We start from the raw sequence: 26,814 nt of genomic DNA, 5'->3' as shown, positions 1-26,814 counted from the left end.
TAAGGAAAGCCCCGGGAATTGATGGAGTGTGTGGTGAAATCCTGAAGCATGGGGGAGAGATAGTAGCAGAATAGATATGGAAGATGTGCAGATTGGCCTGGGAGGGAAGATAGAGTCCCGGATGATTGGAAGTCAGGTATAATTATTTCCCTGTACAAAGAAAAAGGTGAAAAGAAGTATGTGGTAATCATAGGGGCATTTGTCTTCATAGTGTAATAAGAAAAGTATATGGTAGGATACTTATTTACAAAGTTAGGAAAATCACAGAGGAATTACAGTAGTTGGAGAAGAACAGGGAGGTTTTAGGAAGGGAAGAGGTTGTGTAGATCAGATATTCATTCTTAGATCTTTAGTGGAAAAGTTTCTAGAGAAGGGAAAGAAGTTGTATGCAGCCTTCATGAATTTGGAGAGAGCAAATGACAGGGTGGACAGACAAGGATTGTGGAAAGTATTAAGAATATATGGAGTAGATGGGAAGTTGTTGAATGCTGTGAAGAGTATGTATGAGGATATTAAGGCTGCAGTGCGTGTGAATAGTGAACTGAGTGAATTTTTCTATTTGAAGGTTGGATTGAAACGGGGGTGTGTTATGTCTCACTGGTTGTTCAGTTTGTATATGGATGAGGTTATAAAAGAGATACAAAATAGGGCAGTGGATGTTGGAGCAGTCCTTGTGAGAGAGGGCAGTGTTTGGAAACTCCGTGTATTGTTGTTTGCAGATGATACTGTGTTGTTAAGTGAAGACGAAGGGGAGCTGCAAGGCTTGGTGGATGAGTTTGGGAGAGTATGTAAGAAATGGAATCTAAAGGTGAATGTAGGGAAAAGTAAAGTTATGGTCTTTGAGAGAGATGAAGTTTGTGAATGTACAGTGAGTTTGGATGAGGAGGAAATGGAAAATGTGAGTGCATTTAAGAACTTGGGTAGTGTGATGAGTAAGGGTAGAAGTTTAGAGGGTGAAGTGCTTGAAAGGGTACAACAGGAAGAAAGGCTGCTGGTTCCTTGAAAGCAGTGACAAGAAACAGGAAAGTGAGCATGGAACTGAAAAAGATACTACATGACAGTATTGTGATACCAACTCTAACGTATGGAAGTGAAGCTTGGACCTTGTTGGAGGGACACAAGTCAAGAGTCAGAGCTGTGGAAATGAGTTATTTGAAAGGAGCATGTGGAGTCACATGGAGACGTTGTGGTGTGGATATGGATGTGTTAGGAAGCGTTAGGAAAAACACAATGGGGTGGTTTGGCCATGTGGAGAGGATGGAGAGTGAGAGACAAATAAGGAGAGTGTATGTGAGTGAGGTGGAGGGGGGGAGAAGGAGGGGAAGATCAAGGATGAGATGGAGTGATTTTGAGGAGAGGTATATGAGAGAGGAGGGTGTGAACTGGGAGCATGGCAGTGAAATGGCCGGGGACAGGGCGACATGAAGGCAATTTTTTGTGGCCACCCCTTACAGGATTAAGGCGTCTGGCAATAAACAGATAGATAGATGAATGGAAAGTATAAATACTTATTGAAACATTGTAGGTGAAACTATGTATGCTGTGATCATGTAGTGGGACCCCAGAATAACTTGCTATCCGAAGTCGGAGTCACCAATGACCTCTGTGGGTGGCTAGGTGACATTACTGGGGCCAGGTTGAGGTGACTCGGCTGCAGGTTGAGGTGACTCAGGTGCAGGATTGGGGTGAGCAGCATCTGGGTGAGGTGATCGTGGCCTGCCAACCCCCGGTCCAAAGAAGCTCCAGATCTTTGTCGGGCAGCCCACCTGGTGTTGTTCTTGTATTATTATACCACATAGTAGCCGAATCTGGTTGCAGTGTGCTTGAACTTCGGATTGTCATGAGTGGCTAAGTACTGATGAATCTTGTCTATGGCATCCCTGATCACAGACAATTTGAGCTTGGCTGGCATCCCCAAGTCTGAGTCCTCACTGCTGCTGTTACTTTGGTTGCCGGTTACAGAAGATGCAATCTCAACATCAGACAGGATCTGGTGACCAGTTGTTGCATCACTGGTATCCAGCCACTCGTGGACGTCGTCGAGGGTGACATCATTCTCTCCTGCCCTGCATAGAACACGGTGGGAATCAGCTGCCTTGAAGCCTTCGAAATCATTCTCATTCTCCTCATCTCACAACAATTTCTTCTATGCATTGGTGAAGGTGCTGAGGTTCATAGCCTTCCACGCATCAGTCATGCTGTAAATGTTGTAGGCTTTGATGTACTGCAGGGTTCTCTAACCACAAATGTCCTTAAAGTCTGTCTCCTCCTCCTCTGTCACCACCAGTACTTCGTCCAGATCCTTTTTCTGATACAGTCTACTTAAAGCAGTAATGATCCCCTGGTCCATGGGCTGGATCAGGGATGAATTGGGCGGTAGAAACACTGCACGAATTCGCCCATCGTGGCTGATCAGAGTGTCGTCATTCGTTTGTGCAGGGGAACTGCGCATCAGGAACAGAGCTTTAACGTCACCTGGAGGAACTTTCAAAACTTACTCTTGATAATTTCTTATTTCTGAAACCAATGCTTATGAAACCAGTCATGGGTTATGGAGGTGGTAAACCAGACTTTGCTGAGCAGCAGTAGTGTACAGGTAGATCGTTGGGGTTGATGTCCTTAGAGGCACGAGGCTTAGTAGATTTCCCAGCTATGACCAACTTGAGATGGTGGGATCCTGCAGCATTTGCCCCACACATGATCAATCAACAGTCGTTCCTTTTTAATTTTTTCCCTAGCTCTCTGTCGTCATCCTTGACAGCCTGTGTGTTATCTGGCAAAGGAACGCCATATTACGCCACTTTCATCAGTATTGTACACTTGGTTGAAATTTAGTTCCTCCTTGTTAATCGGTTCTTGCAACTTAAGGCGAAACGGTTCAACACTTTCCATATTGGCACTTGCAGCCTCACCTCTGAGTTTAACATTATGGATCCCATATCTGTTTCTGAATCTCCAGAGCCACCCATCACTGGCCTTAAAATCAGTAATCCCTAAATGGGCTGCCAGATTTCCTTCCACTGACTGCTAGCTCACACTCACGCACTGAAACTCCATATGAACGTTACTGCACATACCACTTGTACAAAGCTGCATCTATGCTCTTAGACAATTTCATTTGCTTTCGTGCCTTAGTATCATCTTTTTTTGTGCTTCCACTTGCAACCGATAATCTCACAGCATAATTTTGTAATTTTTCCTTGGCTTTCCTTATGTCTGATATGGTTTGCTTCTTCACTCCGTACTCTTCACACATGCTAGTAACACTTTTATCCGCTTCTAGTTTCTCAAATAGCTCAACTTTCTGCGGCAAAGTAAGGTGTGCAGGTTTTCTGTAATGCTTGGTACATTTAGGAGACACTGTGAATGGTATGGATGGCAGGATAATAGCAATAAGTAATAAACAAAGCAGTCACAAAGTGGCCACAATGCGGTCAAGTAGAAAAATAGTCGCTAGCCTAAAAACAAAGGAGGGAGTGGGTGCTCCCCTTGCCACCTAGTGGCAGCATCCCTGGACTTTCTCCAGGAACCTGGGCCTAACCTGGGAAATATGAATGATGGACTTTTGTGAGAATCCCAGACTTGTTTTGTAGGGACATATGTCCAGCATTTGATAATATTGCCCGGCCTGAGCCAGTGTCTGTGAAATCTGAAATAAAGGAATTCAGGGTACAGGAAATGGAGGGTCAAGTGTATTAAAAATGACTTGAAGATTTCCAATATTCTGTTTGATTATTGTTTAAATAATAATGATCACTGCAACTACATAACAAGTAAAATCAGAAGTACAGTACAATCAATTAGTTTGTCTTAGAATGCGACACTCCTTCTGTAAGGACTATTAAGGCAGCAGTGATGGTCCTCTGAAAACCCATGGGAAACTTCTTATTTTGTCTATTAAGTTATTCTCACCTATGGCTTGATTAGACATGATGAGTGGGTCACACGGGTCTCACTGAGCCTACATAAAGGTACTACACCACTCAGTCACCAATTGGACACAATGTAAGGAGGATTTTGTCCTGTTTCTTCTACATACCCCCCATCCCACCCTGCCCAAATGGGTATGAAGCATGCCCAGCCACCCAGGTGGTGCTATCTACCACCCAAAGACACCTTTGACAACAACTCCAAAAGGACGATGTGATGTGAGAAGAATGGTAAAATTGGAGCTTGTGTGACTATGAGTGCCAATGGCAAAATCGTCCTTTATATGAGAGAGTTCTGTGGCTACCACATCTCTGAACGCGTCCATGTGTCAGAAAAGAATGAAATATCTGTAAATATCATTTTCTGTTATGTACAAAAATAAATTGTCCATGTAACAGTGGAATAGGAGAGAATGGTAAAAAAATACTGCAGTGTGCCACACACAAATGAAAGTAAGTGATGCTTGCCATGATGTTATTCTGGATTATTCCAGTTTTATATGTGTACAAATAAGTACTAACAGAAGCAGAAGTTTAACTTGTGGGTGCATAACTATTAAAAAGTGGATAAAAATAAATAAATACGTGACTATTTTTGGTGAATACACTGGTCAACAGCCAAAATGTTTCTCATACGTAAGTATGTGTCCTTGACCAATTTGATAGCACTGATTTCAAATCTGATATTCATATTGCGCTATCGGACCAGGTTTCTTGAATATCAGACTGAAAACATATTCAATGTGACATAACGTCTCAACCTTGTAACATATATTGAGGCACACACAAATAATATTGTGATGATTTATGATACAAAAATATGGAATTCCAATGCACATTTTATTAGCATGTGATGAAGTTCTAAAAATACTTCTGCACTTTGCATTTCTGCTTGTTCAGCTGACTCTCTTCACTTTGTAGCATCCAGCAGTAGTTGTCCATCATGTTGGGACTGAATTGCCCATGATATCTGCTCTCCATTATAGCAATGTCTTGGTGAAACCTTTCACCGTGTTCGTCACTGATGTCTCCGAGGTTATCTGGGAAGAAATTGAGGTGGGAGTGAAAGAAATGAATTTTCAAGGACATCCGTGAGCCCAGAGTTCGATACTCTGTAACATGCCTGCCACAAACTCTTCGTAGTTATCTGCGTGATGGTTTCCAAGGTAGTTCTGTGAGACATTCACAAATGATTCCCAAGCGTCCTTTTCCAGCGGCTTTATTGCCTTGATGAAGTCATCATCATTAACCAGCATGCGGATCTGAAGATAATTCAAGACCTCTGCTTTCAACTTGGCTTCGGATACCATGCCACTGAGCTTCATAGACATGTACTGAAACTTGATCCATGGCTTTTACAAAATATTTCGCCAAGCCCAGCTCGAGATGCAGAGGAGGCAAGAATATGTTTTTTGGATCTACAGGGGTTTGTGAAGACAGTTGAACCTTCCTGGTGCATCTTTTGCTCTTGCTGGCCATTCTTTTCTTACATAGTGTTTGACATTAGCTCTACTGTTCCACAAGCTAAGAAAGCACATGTGCTTTGTGTAACTGCTCTGAAGGCCCAGAAGTAGACTGATCACTTTGAGGTCACCGCATATTTTCCACATCTCATACTTTATAGAGGAAAGCACAATCTTCAGAATTTCATAGCTCTCGATCATCTTCGCGGTGTATGCTGTTGGCACAGATGGAAGTCGATTCCCATTGTTTAGGAGGACTGCTTTCAGAGTGTCTTTTCCTGAATTTATAAACAGCCTCCAATCATCTGGCTTGTATGGATCAGACTTGCAAAGTTGCTGCATGAAAGACACAGCATCATTGCAATAGCAAAGGTTTGCCATTTTGAAAAACACACACAGTTGTCTATGCTGATGATGCGCCATTATGATGTACACTCCATCTTCCAGCAGGTTATGCTGCTTCAGTTGTGATCCCAGGAGCTCTGCCTTTTCTATAGGCAAATGAGGGTCCCTTATGTAGCATGAAGGGCTCCCTGGTTGGGGCCTGCTGTTTCCTGAGTAGTCCTTGTAGTCATCTACCATGGGGCTATGACTGGAATCAGATTTGCTGCTTAGCTCGTGTTCAGCAGGTGGGTTTGGAACCGGTAGTTCTGCACTGTGTGGCACTGGTCGGATTGCAGAAGCGATATTGGGTTATTGTACTGTGGCTCATGTCTTGACAGTTATTCCTTTGATGTTCATGAGACAGAAGTAGCAGTCATTGCTGTGGTCTTTGGGCTCTCACCACACCATTGGTACAGCGAATGGCAAACCCGAACTTCGTTTTCCATGTGTCCATTTACTCAGGTGATTGACACAGGACCTACACGCTATGTGAGGTGTCAGTTTCTTGTCTTGGTCGCCCAACAGACATTTGAAGTAGCTTTTGTAGTTCATTTTATCAGCCATCGTGATGGGTTTCTTGAAGCTTTCCCGGGTGAATCCTCCACAAATATAACAAAAACGGTCAGGATCGTTACACATTTGTGGCATTCCATCTTTCACCACTGTCAAAGGGATTGAGAATTTCTGCAAGAAGAGAAGTGGAAACAATATATGTAACCTGCGACAAAAATTGAAATTTTTTCAACCGAACTATATAAACTAATGTATGAGCAACATTCTATGAGCAAGATACACCAATATATTGGTTTTCAAGACTCGGACGTGATATGTCCTTACTGATGCCATATTCGAGTTCAGCACCTTCTGTACCCCAGAATCAGACCATTTCAATTCAGACTTAGGAAGTAATTTCATTTTTGATGACCAATGTTATAACCGCTGTATTTTTTTCCCTCAGGTGGTAGCTCTTCATTAATGTTACTTCATATCCTCCTAAGCGACATTGCACCAGTAACTGATAATAAAAAGTGATACATATATGGCTGTTGATGATGATGATTATTCAGTATACTCTCAATTATCTGTCAGTGTATTATTCAGCCTGACGCAATATCCAGTGCAGCTATCATGGCTCTATTAAAGCATTATCCAGTTAAATTATGCAACATCCGGCACAAAAACAGGATGTAACCGGCAGTGTAGTGCAATATCCGGAGTTGAGGCATTCAACCAGCTCATAAGCAGGAGCCAACAGGCACCAGGGGAAATCCCAAAACTCGGGAGCGAATGAAAACGCCTGCTATGCACCAGCCAATCATGGGTCAATGCAGCAAGAATACCACTGTGTTGCCATGCTTATCTGTGGATGTCGTTCAGTGGAGACAAGCCTGTGTGCTCTGCCTTTCCAACCACACGGTCACACAACCCTGGTGCTTTTGCTAACTCCGTGGTACTCCAACACCCATGACAGAGATCGAGCTTCAGGTGGTGGAGCTGGAGTAATTTTGGTGGGAGAAGTTTGTCACTAGACCACATGGGATTATGTGTAATGTACGGTATAGTACAGTACTGTACTGCTTGGTGTATGACTCTCCTTTCCATCAGTGCCAGTATGTAGTGAGTAAATACAATAGTACAAATTTACCAAACTGTATTAACTCTGGAATAGTAGCGTTGTCAGCATCACGTGCCTACTAGCGATGTCTGGAATCCCAGACAAACTTTGGGGGTAGAAATATACATATAGGAATGGTACAGTTTATTTCAAAAAAATTTCACTTAAATTAGATGCTAATCTTAACTCTAGGAACTATGAACTAAATGCATTTAACTAAAACAATATTATAAAAAAATAAAACAAAAATTGTGTAAAAATGACAAAAAATGCTACATCCTTGTAATCTTTTCAACACTGACAGCCACAGTGTTGCCTGATGGTGATGACTTGTGCCACATATGAAGTCCAGACGTCCCCCGATATGCTCCAGCCTCCCTAGGTCTTATGCCGCACAGGTTGCTGTGCGCCATGCTGAACAAAATAGGCTGTGTTTTGGACACCTCCTAGCAGGAATCTTCCTCGTCTTCCTCGTCTCCCTCGGGTCCCTCCTGTGCGGCAGGCAACAAGCCTGCCGCACACAGAACAGACTCGATATTTACAGAAAATAATAAAAATAAAAAAAAAAACGAAAAATGTGTTGAAATAATACGAAAGTAAATAAATTGTGGACATTAGAAATGCAATACACTGGATGTAGCAAAGTATATGTCAGTGACATATATGGAAAACAGGAATAAATAATGAATTATAGCAAAGAAATAATAAGATATGATAATAATAAAATAATTAGAACATCTTCCACTCACCCTAAGGACAAGCAGCACCTGCCACTGAAAGCCAGACGAGCTTGACAGCATACTAACGCCAAAGTCAACCATAGGAGCGGGTTCTGCAGTGGTGTCACGATGCTGTCGAACTTGTCGGCCACCAGCAGCAGGAGATGAGCTAGCACGAGGCCGACATCCAGTGTCAAGACACACAGAACGGCGTAGGGGCCGTGACCCCCGAGTAGTAGCAGCTTCAGAGGAGGCAGGGGAAGGCACAGACTCGGGATTGTCAAACTCCTCAGCAAGGTCAGGAGATACGGGGCGAGTAGCGCGCAGCAGTTCCCCAGCCCTTTCAGCTGCTGTTCGTCACTGGGGACGGGAGATGGGCGAGGAAGGACGAGGTGATGTGGGAGGCTGTGTGGCAGCAGTGGCGACGGCGGTGGTGGTGGTGGTGGTGGTGGTGGCGGCGGCGGCGGCGGTGACAGTGGCAGCGGCAGTGGTGGTGGTTGGGGGTGTAAGATGGTGGGCAGCGATGTCTTGGTGTGGTGGGGGGTGACAGGTGGGGGAAGCTGGCCGTCTACGTAGGTGACGCGGGCGACGCGGGTCACGTGAACTACCCCCTTGCTGCTTCCTTTCTTTTGCTGTCTGATGCATAGTTGAGGGTGCTGAGGTGGGCTGACGTTGGTGTGAGGGGCCAGGTTGGGGTTCACTGGGGTCAGTAGGGTGGATGCGTGATACTGGGGCAGGTGGGTATATGCTGGGAGGTGGATATTTGTGAGGAGTTGAAGCAGTAGTTGGGGCCTGGTGACTAGGACGGCGGTGACAAATGTACAACATTTCAAGGTCACTTTGATCGTCACCACCTCTCTCTTCTACACTGTCATCACTCACACTTTCGTCACTTTCCTTTTCACTTTCCTGTTGCAGCTCATCGACATCACTGTCAAGCAGAAGCATCACTTCCCTTAGATCACCACTTTTGTCCAGATCGTACTTCCCCTTGACCAATGCCATATTAAAATATAGTTAGTTTTTCTGAATCCTGAAAAAATCTATTTTTCCTGGAAAAAAATTCGACACATTACAGGATATGTTTCGTAGGCACACTCACAAGGTCCGATTTCAAAATACAGTTAGTTTTTCTGAATCCTGAAAAAATATATTTTTCCTGGAAAAAAATTCGACACATTACAGGATATGTTTCGTAGGCACACTCACAAGGTCCTATTTTAAAATACAGTTAGTTTTTTCTGAATCCGGAAAAAATCTATTTTTTCTGGAAAAAAAATCGACACATTGCAGGATATGTTTCGTAGGCACACTCACAAGGTCCTATTTTAATAGCGTTGTACGGAATACCGGATAATCGGCTACAGCAGATGAGAAAAAACGGGAGCAACACGAACACACCTTACACACACAGGACAGCGTACAAACTGAGATGTCATAGCAGCCGAGCGCCGTAGGCCTTGGAGCGTCTCCTGTGCAACGCAAAGTAGGCCTGAATTCGGAATCCCGGACGACGCTACTGAACTAGGGTTAATGTACTGCATCATTACTGTACTGTTTTTATTTACTTAATTTTCATTTTTTACTCATGGAAAAGATTTTAGGATAGAGTGTCAAAATGGACAGAACAAAAATATCGGGCTACAAGCCAAACGTTGTGCTGGATATGCATTACCTAACATTTCACATTATTCAGCATAGGGCTTGGCCGAATTACAATGGATACTTGAGAGTTTACTATATATATATATATATATATATATATATATATATATATATACAGAGGTGGGCACCCGGTACACAAAAAACACCGTCGGTACCGGTACCGGTACTTGCATAAAGTTGTAGTGTCACTACCGGTACCGGTACAAAAAAAAGAATATGAATCAAGTAAACTTGCTCAGTATTGATTTTATTTTTTTTACCACGCTGAGGACCCAGAGATCAGCCTTGTCTGCAGAGCCGGACCTGAGGAAAGATGAAAGATGTTGTCACACAACTGTCACCGTCACATTAACTATGGGGTGGCTAAAGCATAAGGTTTTGTGACTGTTCAGTCCTTTACTTTCAATACATAGATCGCTAAACTTTAACTGGCCACTGTAATTCACATTCTTATACACCAAGTTTAATATTTATCAAATTAAACACAATTTAATGACAACATCATGTCATTAAAGGCACAATAATCTGATTAATAATTACACAGTTCACTTCAGTTTTCTTTTCCAGTGTTGGCCTTGAGGAAAATGAGCACTTCAGAATGATAGTCACTGTGTCCCGCATGGTTTGGGCTGAGCACGTCCTTCCCCAATGAAAACAGACGTTCCACAGCAGCACTGGATGGTTCTGGTGTGTTATAAGTTACAAATATGTCTCTGACAACCTTGCAAGGAAGCAGTCCTTGTTGATTTTATGTTTCTGGGATTTCTCCAAAAATTCCTTAACTAGCTTTATCCCAGTCTCCCTTTTCTTCCTCCCTTTTTCATAGAGGGGTTCGAAAAACTCTTCCTTGACATCATTATCATCAGCTGTGCTGCTCTCCGCATCCTCGAGCTTGCTCTCTAGTGGTGAAACCATCGTCTTCTCCACCCTCCTCCTCATTTTCTCTACGTTGTAGGAGGCAGACTCAGGGAAACATGCCAACCACGATAGCTTGAATTGGGGATGACAGGCAGCAGCAAGCAGCCAGTCAATGTCCTCGAAACAATGGCCGAACCTGTCTTCCACACCTCCAATCACTGAGTTCATTAGAGAGTAGCACACGGTCAGATCGGCGCTTTCCTTCACCTCCATTAATTTCTTCAGGCACATGGCCAGGGTCAGCAACAGCACTCCCATGTAGGCCTTCTCCTCATTTCTTTTTTTTTTTTCACATGAGGAGTGAATATAGATAAATAAAATGTACCAGTACCGAGTACCGACAAAATATGCTTAAACATGGACCATTGGTACCAGTTTCGGTACATGACGTAAAAAGTACTGTCACTACTGCTACCAGTACTCGAATTGTAACTAGGTAATGTAACTCGGTACTTTTGTATCTCGGTGCTGCCCACCTTTGTATATTTATGAGGGGGCCACATGACAGGAAGGGTTCGCAGACCACTGGCCAGAAAATGCGTTTTTGTTGGATAACACTATTTTTACCCATACTCTACCATGTGCCCTTGGATAATAACACCTTTTGCCACTGGAAATATGGTTGAAAGTCCTTCAAAGTATTGCCCATGCACCCAGCTGTGGTGGTGGTATGGGAGTGGAGGAGCACATCATGTGTGTGTGTCCGTGTGTGTACGGACCAGATGAACAAACACAGGCGGTTCACAATTATCAGATATGCTTCAGTACGAGAGAGTCGTTGACTCATTTGGACTCAACATGTTGCACGTTGGCATGAATAGTTATAACGAAGTTTAAAGGATGTTCTTATATCATCCTCTTGTTCACCTCTGCCATGGTGAAATTAGCTTCATGGTTTGAAAACAGGACACATAAGACAGATGCTTTAGAGTATTAGACCGAAAATGAGACGAAAGGGAACCTAGAACGACATCGAACATTACATATGAGGCGCTGAGTTCATTACCGGGCTAAGCACCAAAAGTACAAAACGCCAGAAAATGCGTTTAAAGTCTGGCAACTTCAAAACTTTGACATCTCGGTACTCGCTTGTGTTATTTTGATGTTTTTTTTTTTTTTTATGTAGCTTATGCTATTTTCCTTTTTGCAATAACCTCTGTTTTCCTCTATCTGTCATAAATAATGATGATATTGGGTGAAGAAGTAAAGTTTTGCCCCCCACTCCTGGACCGATCAGCCAAGGAAATATTTTTATCCTACTAATAACTACAGCAATACATCATAAGATGTCAATAATATATTAGCATAATGTCCCAGGAGTGTTATACTGTGGAATAAAATCAAAGTTCTATGACATAAGTATTATTATTTTCACAATAATAGCAGTTCAAAGGTTGGTACCTTTGTGCGTGTTTTTCTTAGAGTTATTAACCACCAATAAACACGAACCACATCACAAACATCAAGAAAAACCTAATAAATTATTATATTGTTGATAATAATATAAAAGTAAGACACCATTCAGTGTATGAGGGCATTATTAGAAAACCCCTGTAACCTGAATGATAAAAAAATGAACCCGTAACCTGAATTAAAAAAAAAAATTAACACTGCCACGAGTACCAGTAACTTCACAAACACAATGGCAATAATAATAATAGTAATAATGGTTAAAAAATATTATAATAATAATAATGAGAAAGCTGCAAGTTACTAAGCACTACAGCTGCTGGTGGAAGTAGTGTTAGGTGTCAGCTTATTGGCTAGCTGCAGTGCAACCCGACTATCTGATTGGCCAGCTTCAAGGGGTGTAAGGAAAGGGGTTGGGATATAGCCTGGTAATGCTCCCCACATTCGCTTCAATACCACGGGGAGTCACATAAGGAACATAGGAAAGGCTGAACTTATAGGAAAGAGACCATACAGCTGGCAGAATTCTGGACTCAGTTGCCCGCCTTGAGCACTAGTGCGGAACCAGACTTTTTTTTTTTGCTGCGTGGTGCGACGGCACAACACACGTGTCTACTTAACCAGGATTTTGACCCCTTTGTAGGTTGTTTCTTAGCACTTTTTTGCTTCCAACTTATAGAGTGATGGTTTAGCTACTTGTTGGTGCGTGTAGGTGCTTGGTGGCCATTTTGACGCTTAGCCTGGTAATGAACTCAGCACCTCATATAAACAGTAATGCATACAATGAAAGAAACCCATGTGGGATGCACTTTACAAACAATAACTAATTCCACATGGTCTATGGCGGTGAGAGATCAGGGTAATATTGTGGGAAGAGAGCCCCACCAAATCCCATGAAGCTGTAAACGACTACTATGGACCGGGTAATGTTCGAATGCATGGCCCATCACCGACCAGAACTTAGACTCTGCTCTTGCCAGGGAGGTAAGGAAACTAATGTTCATGATAGTACATATGTTTCTTGCAGCCAATGAGAACGTAGTTGGGTCGTGAGCCTTGCTTACTGATTGACTGGCCGTACATGGTGGTCTGTTTGGTGGGCATTTCTGTCATGCTGTTCGTCAATCCCTACCATTCTGCTCTGTTCGTAACATGTAAAATGGAACACTGTTTTACAGCCTATCTGTAAGACCTTTTCCTTGGAGGGCCATAGCACATTAATATTGTTTAATTATATTTATATTCATAATCAATATTGTTTTTTGCTTAAGCAATCTTGTTTTGCCAGAGAAAGGGTTCAGATTTCATCGAAATGTAAAATAATCTTAAGAAATTAAAAAAAATATTAATTAATATATGTTTCATAGATAAAACCAAAGTATTAAAAGAACCACAATCTACACTCAAAACCCTTTCCTAGAAAAAAAAAATGTTCTACCATCAAAATTTAACCCGCCCCGTCCCATCAACGTATGGATACGTTGCAACATTTTGCATTTGCCAGTCCTGAAGACTTACTGGTACGTCATGGAATTGCAAGGTCCCTAATTTGCACAATTTTCAATTTTCGAGCGTGATTTTTCGTACGAATACACGGGACACCTTCCTCTATTCCTCTACAAGATGCCAAGCAGGGACAATGCCTTACACCGCATAACCTCCCCCCCCCCACACGCCATTGTCTCGGCAATTCACCTGTTACCAGTTACTGGCCAATAAAGACATTCAGGGCCAGAGTGATTCCCCAATCAATGACAATGTGGAGGACAAAGTTTACATAGCATTAGAGGAAGAAACAGTCAGAAATGATGATCAGGTAATGTGGCAAAAGAAGGTTAGGTATTGTGATGAGTTAGTGAGTGAAACAATGCTTATAATGCCTATATTACTGTTTGAAAACCAATATACTCTCGTACTACATTTAAATTCGTACCAAGTAAATAAATAAATACCGTTTATGAGTGGTGTGAAATAGTTACCCTCCCATAGAACTCGTTTTCTTTGGTGCCAGCCTATTAGAAAACCCAGTCAGGTAAGGAGGTACTCGTACCTGGATCGAGTATTTTAACCTCAGGTGAGCGATTTCTCTATGAAATTTCGATGTTTCTCACCAAAAGCAGAGCTTTTAGCAAAAAAAAAAAAAAAAATCGAAAATACCTCGGGATTGGGGGGTGTCGGAGGTGCGAAATAGCTTGGGACATGATGGGTTAAAATGTTAAGGTTGCAAGAATGAACTTTGAAGCCGTTTTCTGTCGATTTATGGTTTAACATGAGAACTTGTTACACCGCATGATCACTCATATATCTATATCTATCTATCTATATATCTATATCTATCTATATCTATATCTACCTATATATATATATATATATATATATATATAAGGGGTCTACAGAAAAACCGAGCCTTCAGGAACTTGAAGGGCAAAGTGCTTATTCAGCTCCACTACTGGTGGAAACTGCACCATACTTTGCAATTTTTCTTTGGCCTTCTCAAACCCATGCCTCATTTCAATGTGAGTTGCAATGCAAGTGGTAACTCCTGCCTTGATCGCAGCAGGGCTTGACATGGGGGAACTTACAATGTCTATTGGATCTCTCCACTCTGTTCGGAAGGAATCAGGGACTGAGATTGCTGAAAAGATAAAAAAAAAAAAAAAGAATTCAAGACACTCTTGCTTCTCCATTTTGATAGAAAGCTCTTGCCCAACATTGATGGTAGCGGCTGCAGTGATCACCTGGTGATTGTTGTTACAGGGATTGGTACGGAGAAGATCCTAGCGATCCCTACGGTCCCTGCTGGAACGGGTGAGGCAATGGGAGCAGCAGTGCTAAGGACTCTAGATGAATTGCCGGAAGTGAAGCCCTGGATTGCAGGGATCTGTTTTCATACTACAGCGTCTAACACCAGGGTTCACTGCGGAGCTTGCTTTGTCACTGAAAGAGTTCTCCAAGTACCGCTGTTGTTCTTGGCATGCAGGAACCAAATAAGTGAACTCATAGTGGCAGAGATCTTTGACCTCTTTTTCTGGTCCTGAAATTCCTCTCATTGGTCGATTCAAAGAGTTCTGGAACAAAATTGACACAGATTCCTTCGATCCCTATGATGATGACCTAGATGAAAATTCTCAGTCGTGGATTGCCAACAGATCCGAGGACATTGAACACTTCATACTCAGCCACATGGATCGTGCACAACCCCATGATGACTACCTTGAGCTCCTCCAGTTGTCTTTGGCTTTTTTTCGGCAAGAAGCCAGCACAGATGGCCTTTCACTGTCCAGGTGCCTATCACAGTGCTTGTTGGATGGCCAAAGGCCTTTACTGCCTCAAGAGCTTCCTTTTCAGAAATCAACTGAAGGATGCAGCCTCCTTCCCCTTCACATGGCATCAAAAGGAAGCCATCAAACGCTCATCACCATCTATGTGATGCACTGGTTTGAAACCCCAAATGCTGTCGATGCTTCAATCAATGACCTCAATCTTCTGAAGAAGATTGAAGAATTCAAAGAGCTGGATCCCATTGTAGCAAAGAAGGCACTGGACAAAGTCAAAAGCCACCTCTGGTACCTCAGTGAGGACTTGGCTCCACTCGCCATGTATTCTGACAAAGTTTCTGCTGAGGAAAAGCAGGAAATGCTGAAAAATATGACCACAGCATTGCTGAAGAAGGGTCTGCATCATTTGAACATGAAGACGATTGATAAGGCATCAGATCTGAGAATCTTTAAGTTCGTCACCCAGAAGTCGAAAAACCTCTTCCAGTGTGTGAAACTGGATACTCCGACAAGCATCAATGACCTTTGCCCCATTCCTGATGTCGTGGCCCACCTCAAAGTGATCAGTGACGCTGCTGAGTGGGTAGTCAAACTGGCAATGGACTACAACAGTGCTCTGATGAAGAATGAAGAAGATTGACAGCTGATCCTCCATGCTGTGCAGCACCACAGAGCCCTCTACGACTCGACCAAAAAATCCCACATGTAATAAACTAATTATGTGTGTTGTATAGCTTAAAAATATTGTTTCTTTTGTGCCACATAGTTTATTTTTACCTTTCTTCACCATTCCCCTCACGTACTCAGATCAGTTAGATTTACAGAATGCAGGGCTTGTGAGGCACGACTGCTGCACAGATTAAAAAAAAATCTTGCTTAAATGCTTTGTAAAGTGGAATCGATTGCATACTTTGCCCACCTAAATATCGAAAACTCTTTTTTCACCTATAAGTGTTGAACACCCCAATATACAGTGTGTGTGTGTGTGTGTATATATATATATATATATATATATATATATATATATATATATATATATATATATGGAGTGCAGACAGCATGTAGACAAGCTGTTGAAGCATGTAGTCAACCTTGTGATGATAATTAGTGAAAAAATTGAGGCTGTAGAGAAATACTTCACTGCTAAGCCTCAGGTTAGTTCATAGGGAGCATATGAAAAGAATGGACAGTGTATGGTAAACCTTGATGGATCCCAGGCATCTAAAGGTACCATTACAGGGTTGAATAATCAGAATACAGGAGTTTTAAGTCCAGTGAAGTCCGTGGCTATAATGGGGGTCTATTTTTTTTCTTTTTAAAAAGCAGAACAGAGGAAGGAAAAACAAATGAATAAAAAATAATCTATACACCAGATTACTGGCGTCCTTCATGTATAAAATATCTGTAACAGTTGGATTTGAACAGCTGTAGGTTGAAGTTTGGGGGGAACAAACTTCGAGGAAGCGAGTTCCAGAGAGATGCATTTCAGGGAATAAAAGAATTCTGATACACAGAAGTTCTGCAATATACCTGTGTGACATTCCAGTCATGAGCGCTACCAGATGCTCGTGCAGCACGAGGGAAGGCATGGAGAGGTGGCAAGATGGACGCAACTTCGTCTGAGCATTTGCCATAAAAGTATCTCTTAAAAAAATGCATGGGAGGACGCATTCCTTATTACTTGTAGGGGAGGTAGTTTGTTTACAACAGTAGGGTTATTAATAATTCCAATAGCCTTCTTTTGAATTTTGTCTAGCTGTTTTAGTGCAACCTCTCCACATCCATTCCACAAGGGTGAGCAGTACTCTAGCTGAGAGCACTTACAAATTATAGCTAACTGCTCGTCAAAGAAGTTACGGACTCTGTATAATAGTCCAAGTTTCTTTGAGGGGGTTTTACCAAGTGATCGAACATGAGAGGTCGAGCTGAGAGCATTATGAAGTGAAGCACTGAGAATTTCAATACTTTTGGAGATGGGAATATTAGTAGCACTGATGGTAATAAAGGAATCTGGCAATATCTGTCTATTAGTAAACTGTATATATTTGGTTTTATTAGCATTAAATGAGACAAGGTTATTTTGTACCCATTCACTGATCTTAGGCAAGTCTTGATTTATGGAGATGGCTGTACTGAGCTGAGAGCTAGAGATATTAAGCCTTGTAAATGGGTGTTTGGGTGTGAATGAACTGTGAAGTGTTGAGTCACCTGGCTATGCATGGATGGGATTGTGGGTGACAGATAAGAGGTCATTAATATGAACTAGGAATAGGGTTGGCACCTGAACTGATCCTTGTACAATGCCGGCACTAATTGAGTGGATATTGATATATACATCATCTACTTTTACTCTTATTTTTCTGTCACTGTTATATGCGGAAAGCAGGGGAACAAAAGACATTAGTCCATAGCAAGGGAGTTTGGACAGCAGGGAACAATGCCAAACTCTGCCAAAGGCTTTAGAAATATCAAGGGCTACTGCATGAGTTTCTCCACGTTTGTCAATTGATTATCTATCTATCTATATACCTAGGCTGCTTCCCCCAAGGAAAGGGAGGTAGCCGAGACAGGACGACACACTCCCCATTTACTCATCCATTCAAACACATTCATTCGCATCTTAGCCCCAAAGGGGAGAACGGACAGATCCTCACCGCACCACACCACACAAGGGTCAACTGCGCAATGCAATCAGTGACCTCCGCAGCAGGGCTCGACAGCAGAACTGTTTACCCCTGCCACATCATAACAGACCCATCCCCTTACCCGCACCTGACCTGACTAGTTGATCAGACCAAATGCGGGAGAATATCCCCTCAGGGCTGCGTCATCACTTATTCATTCACAATTTCTCTCCATTTATTTCTGTCACGCACAGCCACTCTTCCTTGCTCAACAGACATCCCTCTCGCATCCAGTGCTCTCTTCACACTGTCCATCCATCCTATTCGTGGTCTTCCTCTCAGCCTTACACCTCTCACATCAGATCTAGTTATCTTTTTCACCAATCGCTCACTATCCATTCTCTCCATATGCCCAAACCATCGCAACACCCTCTGCTCAACTCTACCAGCCATCTCCCGAACAACTCCAGTTCTCCTTCGCACTTCATCATTTCGCACCCGATCCATACGCGTCACTCCACACATACTCCTCAGACACCTCATCTCCATTACATTCAAACTTTTCCTCTCTGCTACACCCATATTCCATGTTTCAGCCCCATATAACGCAGTCGGTACCACAACACCCTCATACAGCCTTCTCTTTACATCCATTCTAAGCGAACGACATTTAAACACTTTTTTCATTCCTCCCAGCACCTTTCGTACTTCATTTACTCTAAACTTCACTTCTGCATCTATTCTTTCATCCACAGCAACATGTGACCCTAGATATTTAAAACAATCTACCTCCTCAAGCAACTCACCATTCAAAACTATATTCATCCCCCTACCATCTATCAACCTCGTACATTTCATCACTTTACTCTTTTTCTCATTTACTTTCAATTTCCTCCTTTCACACACCCTTCCAAACTCCAATTGATTATGGTTTGGTATAAGTCAGGAGATTATGTCAATGGTGGATCTTTCGTGACGAAAACCATATTTTCTATCAATAATTAAGTAATTGTTGGATTCAAGGTGTTTAACAATGGTCTTCTCAAATTTCCTCTTCTTTCTTCTCCAATTTCTTGTTCTTTTTTTCGTTTGGCTTCTTGTTTTTTTTGCTTCTTTCCTTCTTCCTATTAACTACAATTTCAAAAACTTTACCAAGAGAAGTGATAGCTATTGGTATGTAAGTAGAGAGGTCAGAGGAACTTCCTCTTTGGAACTGGGTGGATATTGGCTTCTTTCCATGAATTAGGGAATGAATACGTATGCATAGTCTGAATAATTTAGCTAGAACAGAGGCAAGTTCTGGGGAACACTTTTTAAAATAATTAGAGGAATTCCATCTGCGCCTGGTGCTCTGTTTGTTGGTAAATTGGCTAGGATGGATTTTACGTATCAGGTCTGTATTTTAAGTGGAACAATTTTGAGAGAGTCAAGTTCAAGTACTGGGACGTTCTAGCTGACTTCCTCTATGATAAAATTTCTGGCATATGTACTGGCAAAGGTATTCGCTTTCCCACACTGGTCTTCTGTAATGTTACCATCTGCAGATTTTAGTGGGGGAATGGATGATGACTTGTTAAAGTTATTATTGAAAGAATTGAGAGACGACCAGAGTATTCCTCTGTCATTAGGGTTGTTAAGTAGTTTTGATGCTTGATTTTGAAGGAAGTTTGATTCGGCAAAATGTATTACAGCTTTTGCATGGCTTCTAGCATTTAAAATTGATAGTGATTCAGATGTTTTTTTAATTTTAAGTAAGAGTTACATGATAAGGACTTTTGAGCCGTGGCTCTGGCACAGTTGTTATCAAACCTCTTTGGAGAGTTCGATATTTTAGTGAACTGTTGACTTGGTATGAATAAAACCATACCAGGTAGTATTGGGTCATTAATGTGGGACTGGGAAGAACTGACATCACTAGAGAAGAAAGACTGCCATGGAATGTTAGCAAGACAATTTTTAAATCCATCCCAGTTTGCCCTATCAAAGTGCCATCGGGTCATCCTGACAGGTTCAGAATGGGGAGGTCTTGGGGCTGACTAATGATGCTTGGATGAGACTGTGGTCAGAGGATCCAAGTAGTGACAGTACTTCTATCTTGTATTGATCCAGATTATTTGTCAGGAATAGATCCAGGAGATGGGCATTATGGTCAGGATTATCTGGTATTCTGGTTCGTTGCTTTACTGACTGAGTGAGATTAAACGATTCTGCAAACAGTTCACACTCTAAACGGGCATCGTCAGTCTTGGCAGATTGCAACAACCAACCAACATTATGTATATTAAAATCACCCAAAATGGTAATTTCGGTGCTAAGGGCAACGTTAAGGTTAACCCCTACACCGCAGGCTTGTTTACCAATGACTTGCGTGTGCCGCAGGGTTATTTGGGCTCCGACAGACTCTCAAAAAATATTTGCCAAAAATCAGTTATTAGACCTAGAATAATAAAATTACATATGCTTATGGCACATACCTTCAGCTTTCTCCAGGAATGATTGTTGAGCCTTCGTCTGTTACCGTAGGACTTGTGGAGACCTCTGAAGTAGGGTAACGAAGTCTCCACTTTACACTTCCCGACAACCCGTAATATGATTACCACAGCCAGATACAAACACTATAAACACTATTCTACAATTTTCAAGTAGTTTGGGATCCATACTCAAAAGAAAAAAAACACTGTGAAAGCAATGGAAATTACGAGCGCGTCTGATCGTCGCACTGGCACTAGTTCGCTCTTGGTAGTCTGTCATTTATTATTCATAAAACCCCTCACACTTTATATTTCTATTACTATATAACACTTATATATATCTACAGTCTTTATCCATAAGTTTCCTTCAGTAGTATTAGTTTATTGTCACTGTAGGGATTCAATTTCTTTCAGTAAAATACGTAGCATTCACTTTCTCGTCCTGTATACTGGCATTGAGAGTGAATGTCACTTTCATCTTCACTCTCATGACTCATAGCATTCAGACATGCTAGAGTGAAACTTTCACTTTCATTACTCCTAGGGTATATACTCGTATTCTTATAATACTACTCATTTACATTTCTATTTACGTTCTCTATTTTATTTACATTATTTACATTTCTATTTTATTTACACTGTGTTGTGCACTGTCACTTGAAATAAATTATAAAACTATTTTCCATTGTTCACATATATTTACATTCATTACTTTCACTTGCTGTTTACACATTATTTACACATTATTTACAATTCCACTTGCACTGTTTTACTCAATAGAAAGATCTTAGTCACTCTTTTATCAATTGTCAGCCCTTTACCTCTTTCCACACGAGGTTTAGTAGGGGGTAAAGGTCACAGGGCCATTTGCATGGGGTGAAAAAAGGCCTTGAAGTCAGCAAGAAGAAACATACGTACCCTCGCTTCGGAAGATGAGAGTAAACTGATAACGGAGGGCCAGCGTGGAGGCCTGCTTGGGGGTTATTCAGAGTTACCAATATTACTTCTTGAAACAGCTAAGTCTAGCACTGATATGATTAGCAGGAAATCTAGACAATACATTATAAATTTGGTAGTTCCAGGTGAATGTAAATATCACTTAGGCTTCTCCCTTCCCTCCTTACATGTATATTTATTACGAAAATAGATTAGAGGCCTACTTAGGAGATATATATTCAGAGCTACCAATGTTAGATCTTGAAACAGCTTTGTCTAGCACTGATATGATTGGCTGGAAATCTAGACAATACATTATAAATTAGGTAGTTCCAGGTGAATGTAAATATCACTTAGGCTTCTCCCTTCCCTCCTTACATGTATATTTATTACGAAAATAGATTATACGGCATATTTCAAGGGGAAAAAAACAGCGAAAATTAGCGAACGAGTGCACGTGAGGTGTTGTCAGGTGATAATTAGCCAATTCCAGGTGTATGGCACTATCACTTACCTTATTTCTTTCTTGTATATATTATTTGGTATAAGAATAGGACATAGGGCTTATTTCAATGGATGAAATCAGTGAAAAATTCCAGGGAAGATTTACTTAGCGTAGCACGGCCGGGCAGGCGAGAGGATAGGGTAATGGAGGGGGGGTAGGGAGGGGAGTCAAGAATGGGGAGAAATGGCTAAATTGTCAACAATGGATGGGAGTACAGATGAGATTAGGAGTGCTGACTAGTGTTGGACATTGGCAGTACTGATAGATGATACAACCCCCCACTTGGAAGCCCGGGTGAATTCAAAATAACACAGAATCACAAAAGCGACGCCCCGTGGTATGATCCCTTGCTCCCAAGCGTCACGAAAGTGACGCCCCGCGGTTAAGGGGTTAATCAGCTGTGTGAATATGGAATCAAGTACACTGGTTTCTGAAGAAGCATTGGGGGAACAATAGACTACACAGATATATTTGGTAATATTTAGATTATTTTAATTTGTATAGTGAGTAATCAAAATTAGTTGAAGTTTACAGTGTCAACCGCATATTCTGATCTGCTATAACAACAGGTGCCACCCTTGTTATGGAAGTTTGTGAGGAGATGGTAACCAGAAAAACAAAATGAGGATATTTCAACAAAGGGACAAATTTGGGGTTCTGTGAGCAACAGGGTTAGAGGGGATATGGACTGTGGGAAAAAAATAACGGAATTCAAATTGGTATTAAGATCATGGATATTGGCAAGGAATAAAGCCGCACCTGCATTTCTCCACTGATGAGTATGAATGGAATTTGCAATAGTTCCTGCCAGCACAGCGTAGAGTATCTTGTGAAGCTTACCGTGCACAGTTTGAACTATGTACTGATGAGAATGTTGGGATGATAGGCAGAGGGCAATGCAGCTGGTACTAGCCTCAAGGGTGCCACAATGAAAATTCTGAGCAGGATGTCAATACAGGAAAGGAACAGTTATCAGTCCTTAGTAGAAGTACTGGAGCGCAGATATGGGAGCATGTACCAGACAGATTTAAGGAGCAAGATTTTGGAGCTGTGAATGGGCTCTAGACGAAATCCCACAGCAGCTTGCTCATGACCTGGAGAGTATGGCATACAAGGTGTACCGTGGAGCAGCACCTAACCTCTTCGCTATTCTTCTGAGGGACCAGTTCATCGATGCTCTTGACAGTGAAGAGTTGAAAGTGCAAGTGAAGCAAGTACAACCCAGAAGCATGCAAGAAGGACTCACCAGGGGTCTGGAATTTGAGTTCTATATCACGTCCAGTACATCCACTTTTTAGGCAGGTCGTTATGAAGGATTCAAGCCAAGAAAGAGGCGGAAAACTTCGAAGGAAGTTGCTGGTACTGTGAAAAGCCAGGACGTGGGAAATACTACTGCTATGAATGGAAAAGGGAAAAGCATATCAGAGGAGGTTGCTAGTTCTGCGAGGAGCCAGGACACAAGAAAGAGGATTATCACAAATGGAAGAAGGGGCAAGAATGGAATAGTGCAAGGAAACATGTGAATGCAACAAATGGGTGTTGGACATGTGGTGAGGAGGGACACTTCAGCTATGATTGTCCAAATGAGAAGGACGGCAAGAAGAAGGCTGCAGAAGATGAGAAGGATGAGTATAAATTAGTCAAGGGTGGTGACAAGGGGCAACAACCAGCCATTGTTTCCTAAGAAGCCCCACCACCAAGTAAATGCAAGAGAACTTTGATTTATAGTCTGTGAGATAAAGGAAGAACAGATGCCAAGCAGTGTAGTAGGAATGGGAATCTTAGCAAGAAATGCCACCCTACTGTACTGACAGGACCAGCATCAGAGGATGAAGACCTGAAGAGGATGCAAATGTTGGATGCAGATGTACAACCACTGCTAGAGTGGCTGCAGCAGAGTATAGTGTGACCATTTTGGGAAGTGGTTTCCAGGTTTGGCCATGTGACTAAGAACTACTGGAGTCAATCCAGACTACTGGAATGTCAGTGGGAGACACCCGATGGCCTCAGCAAGTATTGGCAACTGGGGTGGTTCCAAAGTAAATGAGGTCCGAGATCTTGGATGAGTCTCATAACCAGATCACTAGCAGGCGCCTAGGAGTGAAGAAAACTTTAAGACAGCTGCGACAGAGGTTCTCCTGGACTGGCATGCATCAGGATGTGGAAGAGTGGTGTCAGGCCTGTGATTTATGCTGTGCCAAGAAGGGACCCAAGACACATGGGACGGTGGAGAAGTTCAACTGGACCCTGGAATAAGAACTGGCCAAGTACTGCGTAGATGGACAAATGGAATGGGACCAGAAATTACCTGCGTTGCTGATGGCTTATTAGTCAGCATCCCATGAGTCTACTGGCTACACCCCTGTAAAACTGATGCTGGGCTACGAGCTGTGTTTACCCATTGGCTTCTTAATGGGAAGACCACTTGGTGAGGAGCTGCCTACATACATCTCCAGTTACGTGAAACATCTTCAGGAAAGGCTAGCTAAGGTAAATCATCAAGTGCGAGAAGCTCTAAAGTTTCAGGCGAAGTGATGAAGTGCAAGTATGATGCCAAGGCATGTGAGGCGAGCTTCAGGGATGGTGACAATGTTTGGTTATACAATCCTCAGTGGAAGAAGGGACAGTTGCCCTAGCTGCAAAGCCCATGGGACAGGCCTTACACTGTGTTGGACCGCCTATCAGACGTAATGTACTGGATTCTGGGAGGCAGGAAGTCTTGCCCAAGGGTGGTACACGTGGATCGGCTTAGCAGTACCATGGTCCAGGAGAGTACAGGTGGGACGACTCTAATGAATCGTGCTTGCCCACAGCCGAGGATGTTGAGGAGGATCACAGAGCTGAAATACAAGAGGATGGTGACAGATTCGTGAGGAAAGAAGTGAATCAGGAGGGGGATCAAGACATTCCAGGAGGAGTGGACTGTGTGGAAGAGTAGGGACGTCGTCAAAAGCGGCATTGGATAAGACCTGATAAATGTTGAGAAGCAGGATTTGCTAGTTAGGTAGTGCTGGAGTATTCCCGATGATTCTCGAATTTTTCCTCTCAAAATGAGAGGAACTTGATAATTCCTTTTTTTTCCAGGAAAAAATTAAGAACAGCTTTTTGTTGGGTGCCAGCCTTTTGTTCATCCACTAAGCTTTATCGATGATTAGAATATAGAATATCCAGAAAGATCTCAGGTATTAGAATTAAGCAAATAATCTCCATTATCTGTTCACGTGACTTCCTTCTGTGGGTGATATTTCAGGTTGCAACATTCGAATTCGCTCCAGATGTTATGTATGACCGAAGGAAGGCAGGTCCCCCACGCCTGTATGGACGGGAAGTGGAGGTTGTCAGGGCCCTCGCCACTGCCTGCAACTTCACCATCAATTTCGTAGAGGTGCCACCAGGTCAGAACATGATTTACATGAAGTATCTCTGCTCAAAGTTTTAACAATTTTAGTTCCGTACAGTATTAGTTGTTATATCAAATCTTAATTTGCATTTAACACTGTTTTGAACTTGACATTAACTAATTTGGATTATTCAGTGCATAAACTAAATTACCTCAAGTCAATATTACCAGGTATATCTGCGTAGTCAATCTCTCCCACAGTGCATCTTCAGAACGCAGCATATTTGTGTCCATACCCACACAGTTAACTAACGTTAACCTAACACTTACCACTGAAATTACCAGTTTGGGTGACTTCAATGAACATAGTGTAGAATGGTTATTGCATTCTGCCAGGACTGACGATACTGGTCTAGAATGCGAGCTGTTTGAAGAATTGTTTAATCTCATGCAGTTGGTAAAGCAACCAACAAGAATATCAGATAAACCTGACCATAGTGCATATCTCTTGGATCTATTCCTGACAAATAATCTACATCAGTACAGGATAGACGTACTGTCATCACTTGGATCCTCCGACCACAATCTCATCAAAACCTCATTAGTCGGCTCCACCAAACCTCGCCACTGTTAACCTGTCAGGGTGACTTGATGACACTCTGATAGGGCAGACTGGGATGGATTCAGAAATTTTCTTGCTGACATTCCATGGCTGTCTTTCTTCTCTAGTGGCATCACTTCTACCCAGTTCCACATTAATGACTTAATACAAGCTGGTATGAAGTTGTTCATACCAAGTCAACAGTTTACTAAAAGACTGGACTCCCCAGAGTGGTTTGAGAGCAAGTGTCCCAGGGAATTCATCCAAAAGACATTAGAATATAACTCATACCAAACCTTATAACACTAAACTTATTTTCTAGTCACACTAATACTAAACTTAGGTATATCATACCCGAAACTGTTTAAAAAATAGCAAATGTGAGTGTTCTTGTCTCTTTTAATGCTAGAAAAACTAAATATATATAGTTTACCAATAGACAGATATTGCCAGATTCGTATATTACCTTCAATGCTACTTGTATTCCCATCTTTAAAAGTACTGATATTCTTGGCATCTCACTTAACAATGCCCTCAGCTGGACCTCTCATGTTAGATCACTTGCTAAAACCACCTCAAAGAAACTTGGATTATTGTACAGAGTTCGTAACTTCTTCACTGATGAGCAGTTAGCTAAAATTTGTAAGTCATGTGCGCTCTCAGTTTGAATATTGCTCACCCTTGTGGAATGGTTGTGGAGAGGTTGCATTAAAACAACTAGACAAAATTCAGAACAAAGCTGTTAGAATCATTAACAACCCTGCCATTACAAATAAACTACCTCCCCTGCAAGTATGGAGGAACTTTGCCTCTCTTGCATTATTTTACAGATATTTTTTTGGCAAGTGCTCAGACGAAGTTGCGTCCATGATGCCACCTCTCCATGCGTTCCCTCGTGCTACACGGGAATCTGATAGCGCTCATGACTGGAATGTCACTCAGCCATATTGCAGAAC

The 26,814-nt window shown here is 42.1% G+C and overlaps 1 protein-coding gene across 1 annotated transcript in view; it reads left to right on the top strand.

Moving 5' to 3' along the window:
- LOC145397277 (glutamate receptor ionotropic, kainate 5-like) overlaps positions 1 to 26,814 on the top strand; it is a 181,542-nt gene that overhangs the window by 95,195 nt on the left and 59,533 nt on the right. Inside the window, exon 6 of the mRNA XM_080270473.1 lies at positions 25,168 to 25,312. Within this exon, the coding sequence (XP_080126599.1) occupies positions 25,168 to 25,312 (145 nt within the window). The remainder of the gene's footprint in view (positions 1 to 25,167; positions 25,313 to 26,814) is intronic.

The sequence above is a fragment of the Coenobita brevimanus genome, chromosome 40 (assembly GCF_032717465.1).
Source record: "Coenobita brevimanus isolate Jiangsu-jjx chromosome 40, ASM3271746v2, whole genome shotgun sequence".
NCBI lineage: Eukaryota > Metazoa > Arthropoda > Malacostraca > Decapoda > Coenobitidae > Coenobita > Coenobita brevimanus.
The sequence above is the reverse complement of the archived record's forward strand: the minus strand, read 5'-3'. Positions and strand labels throughout refer to the sequence as shown.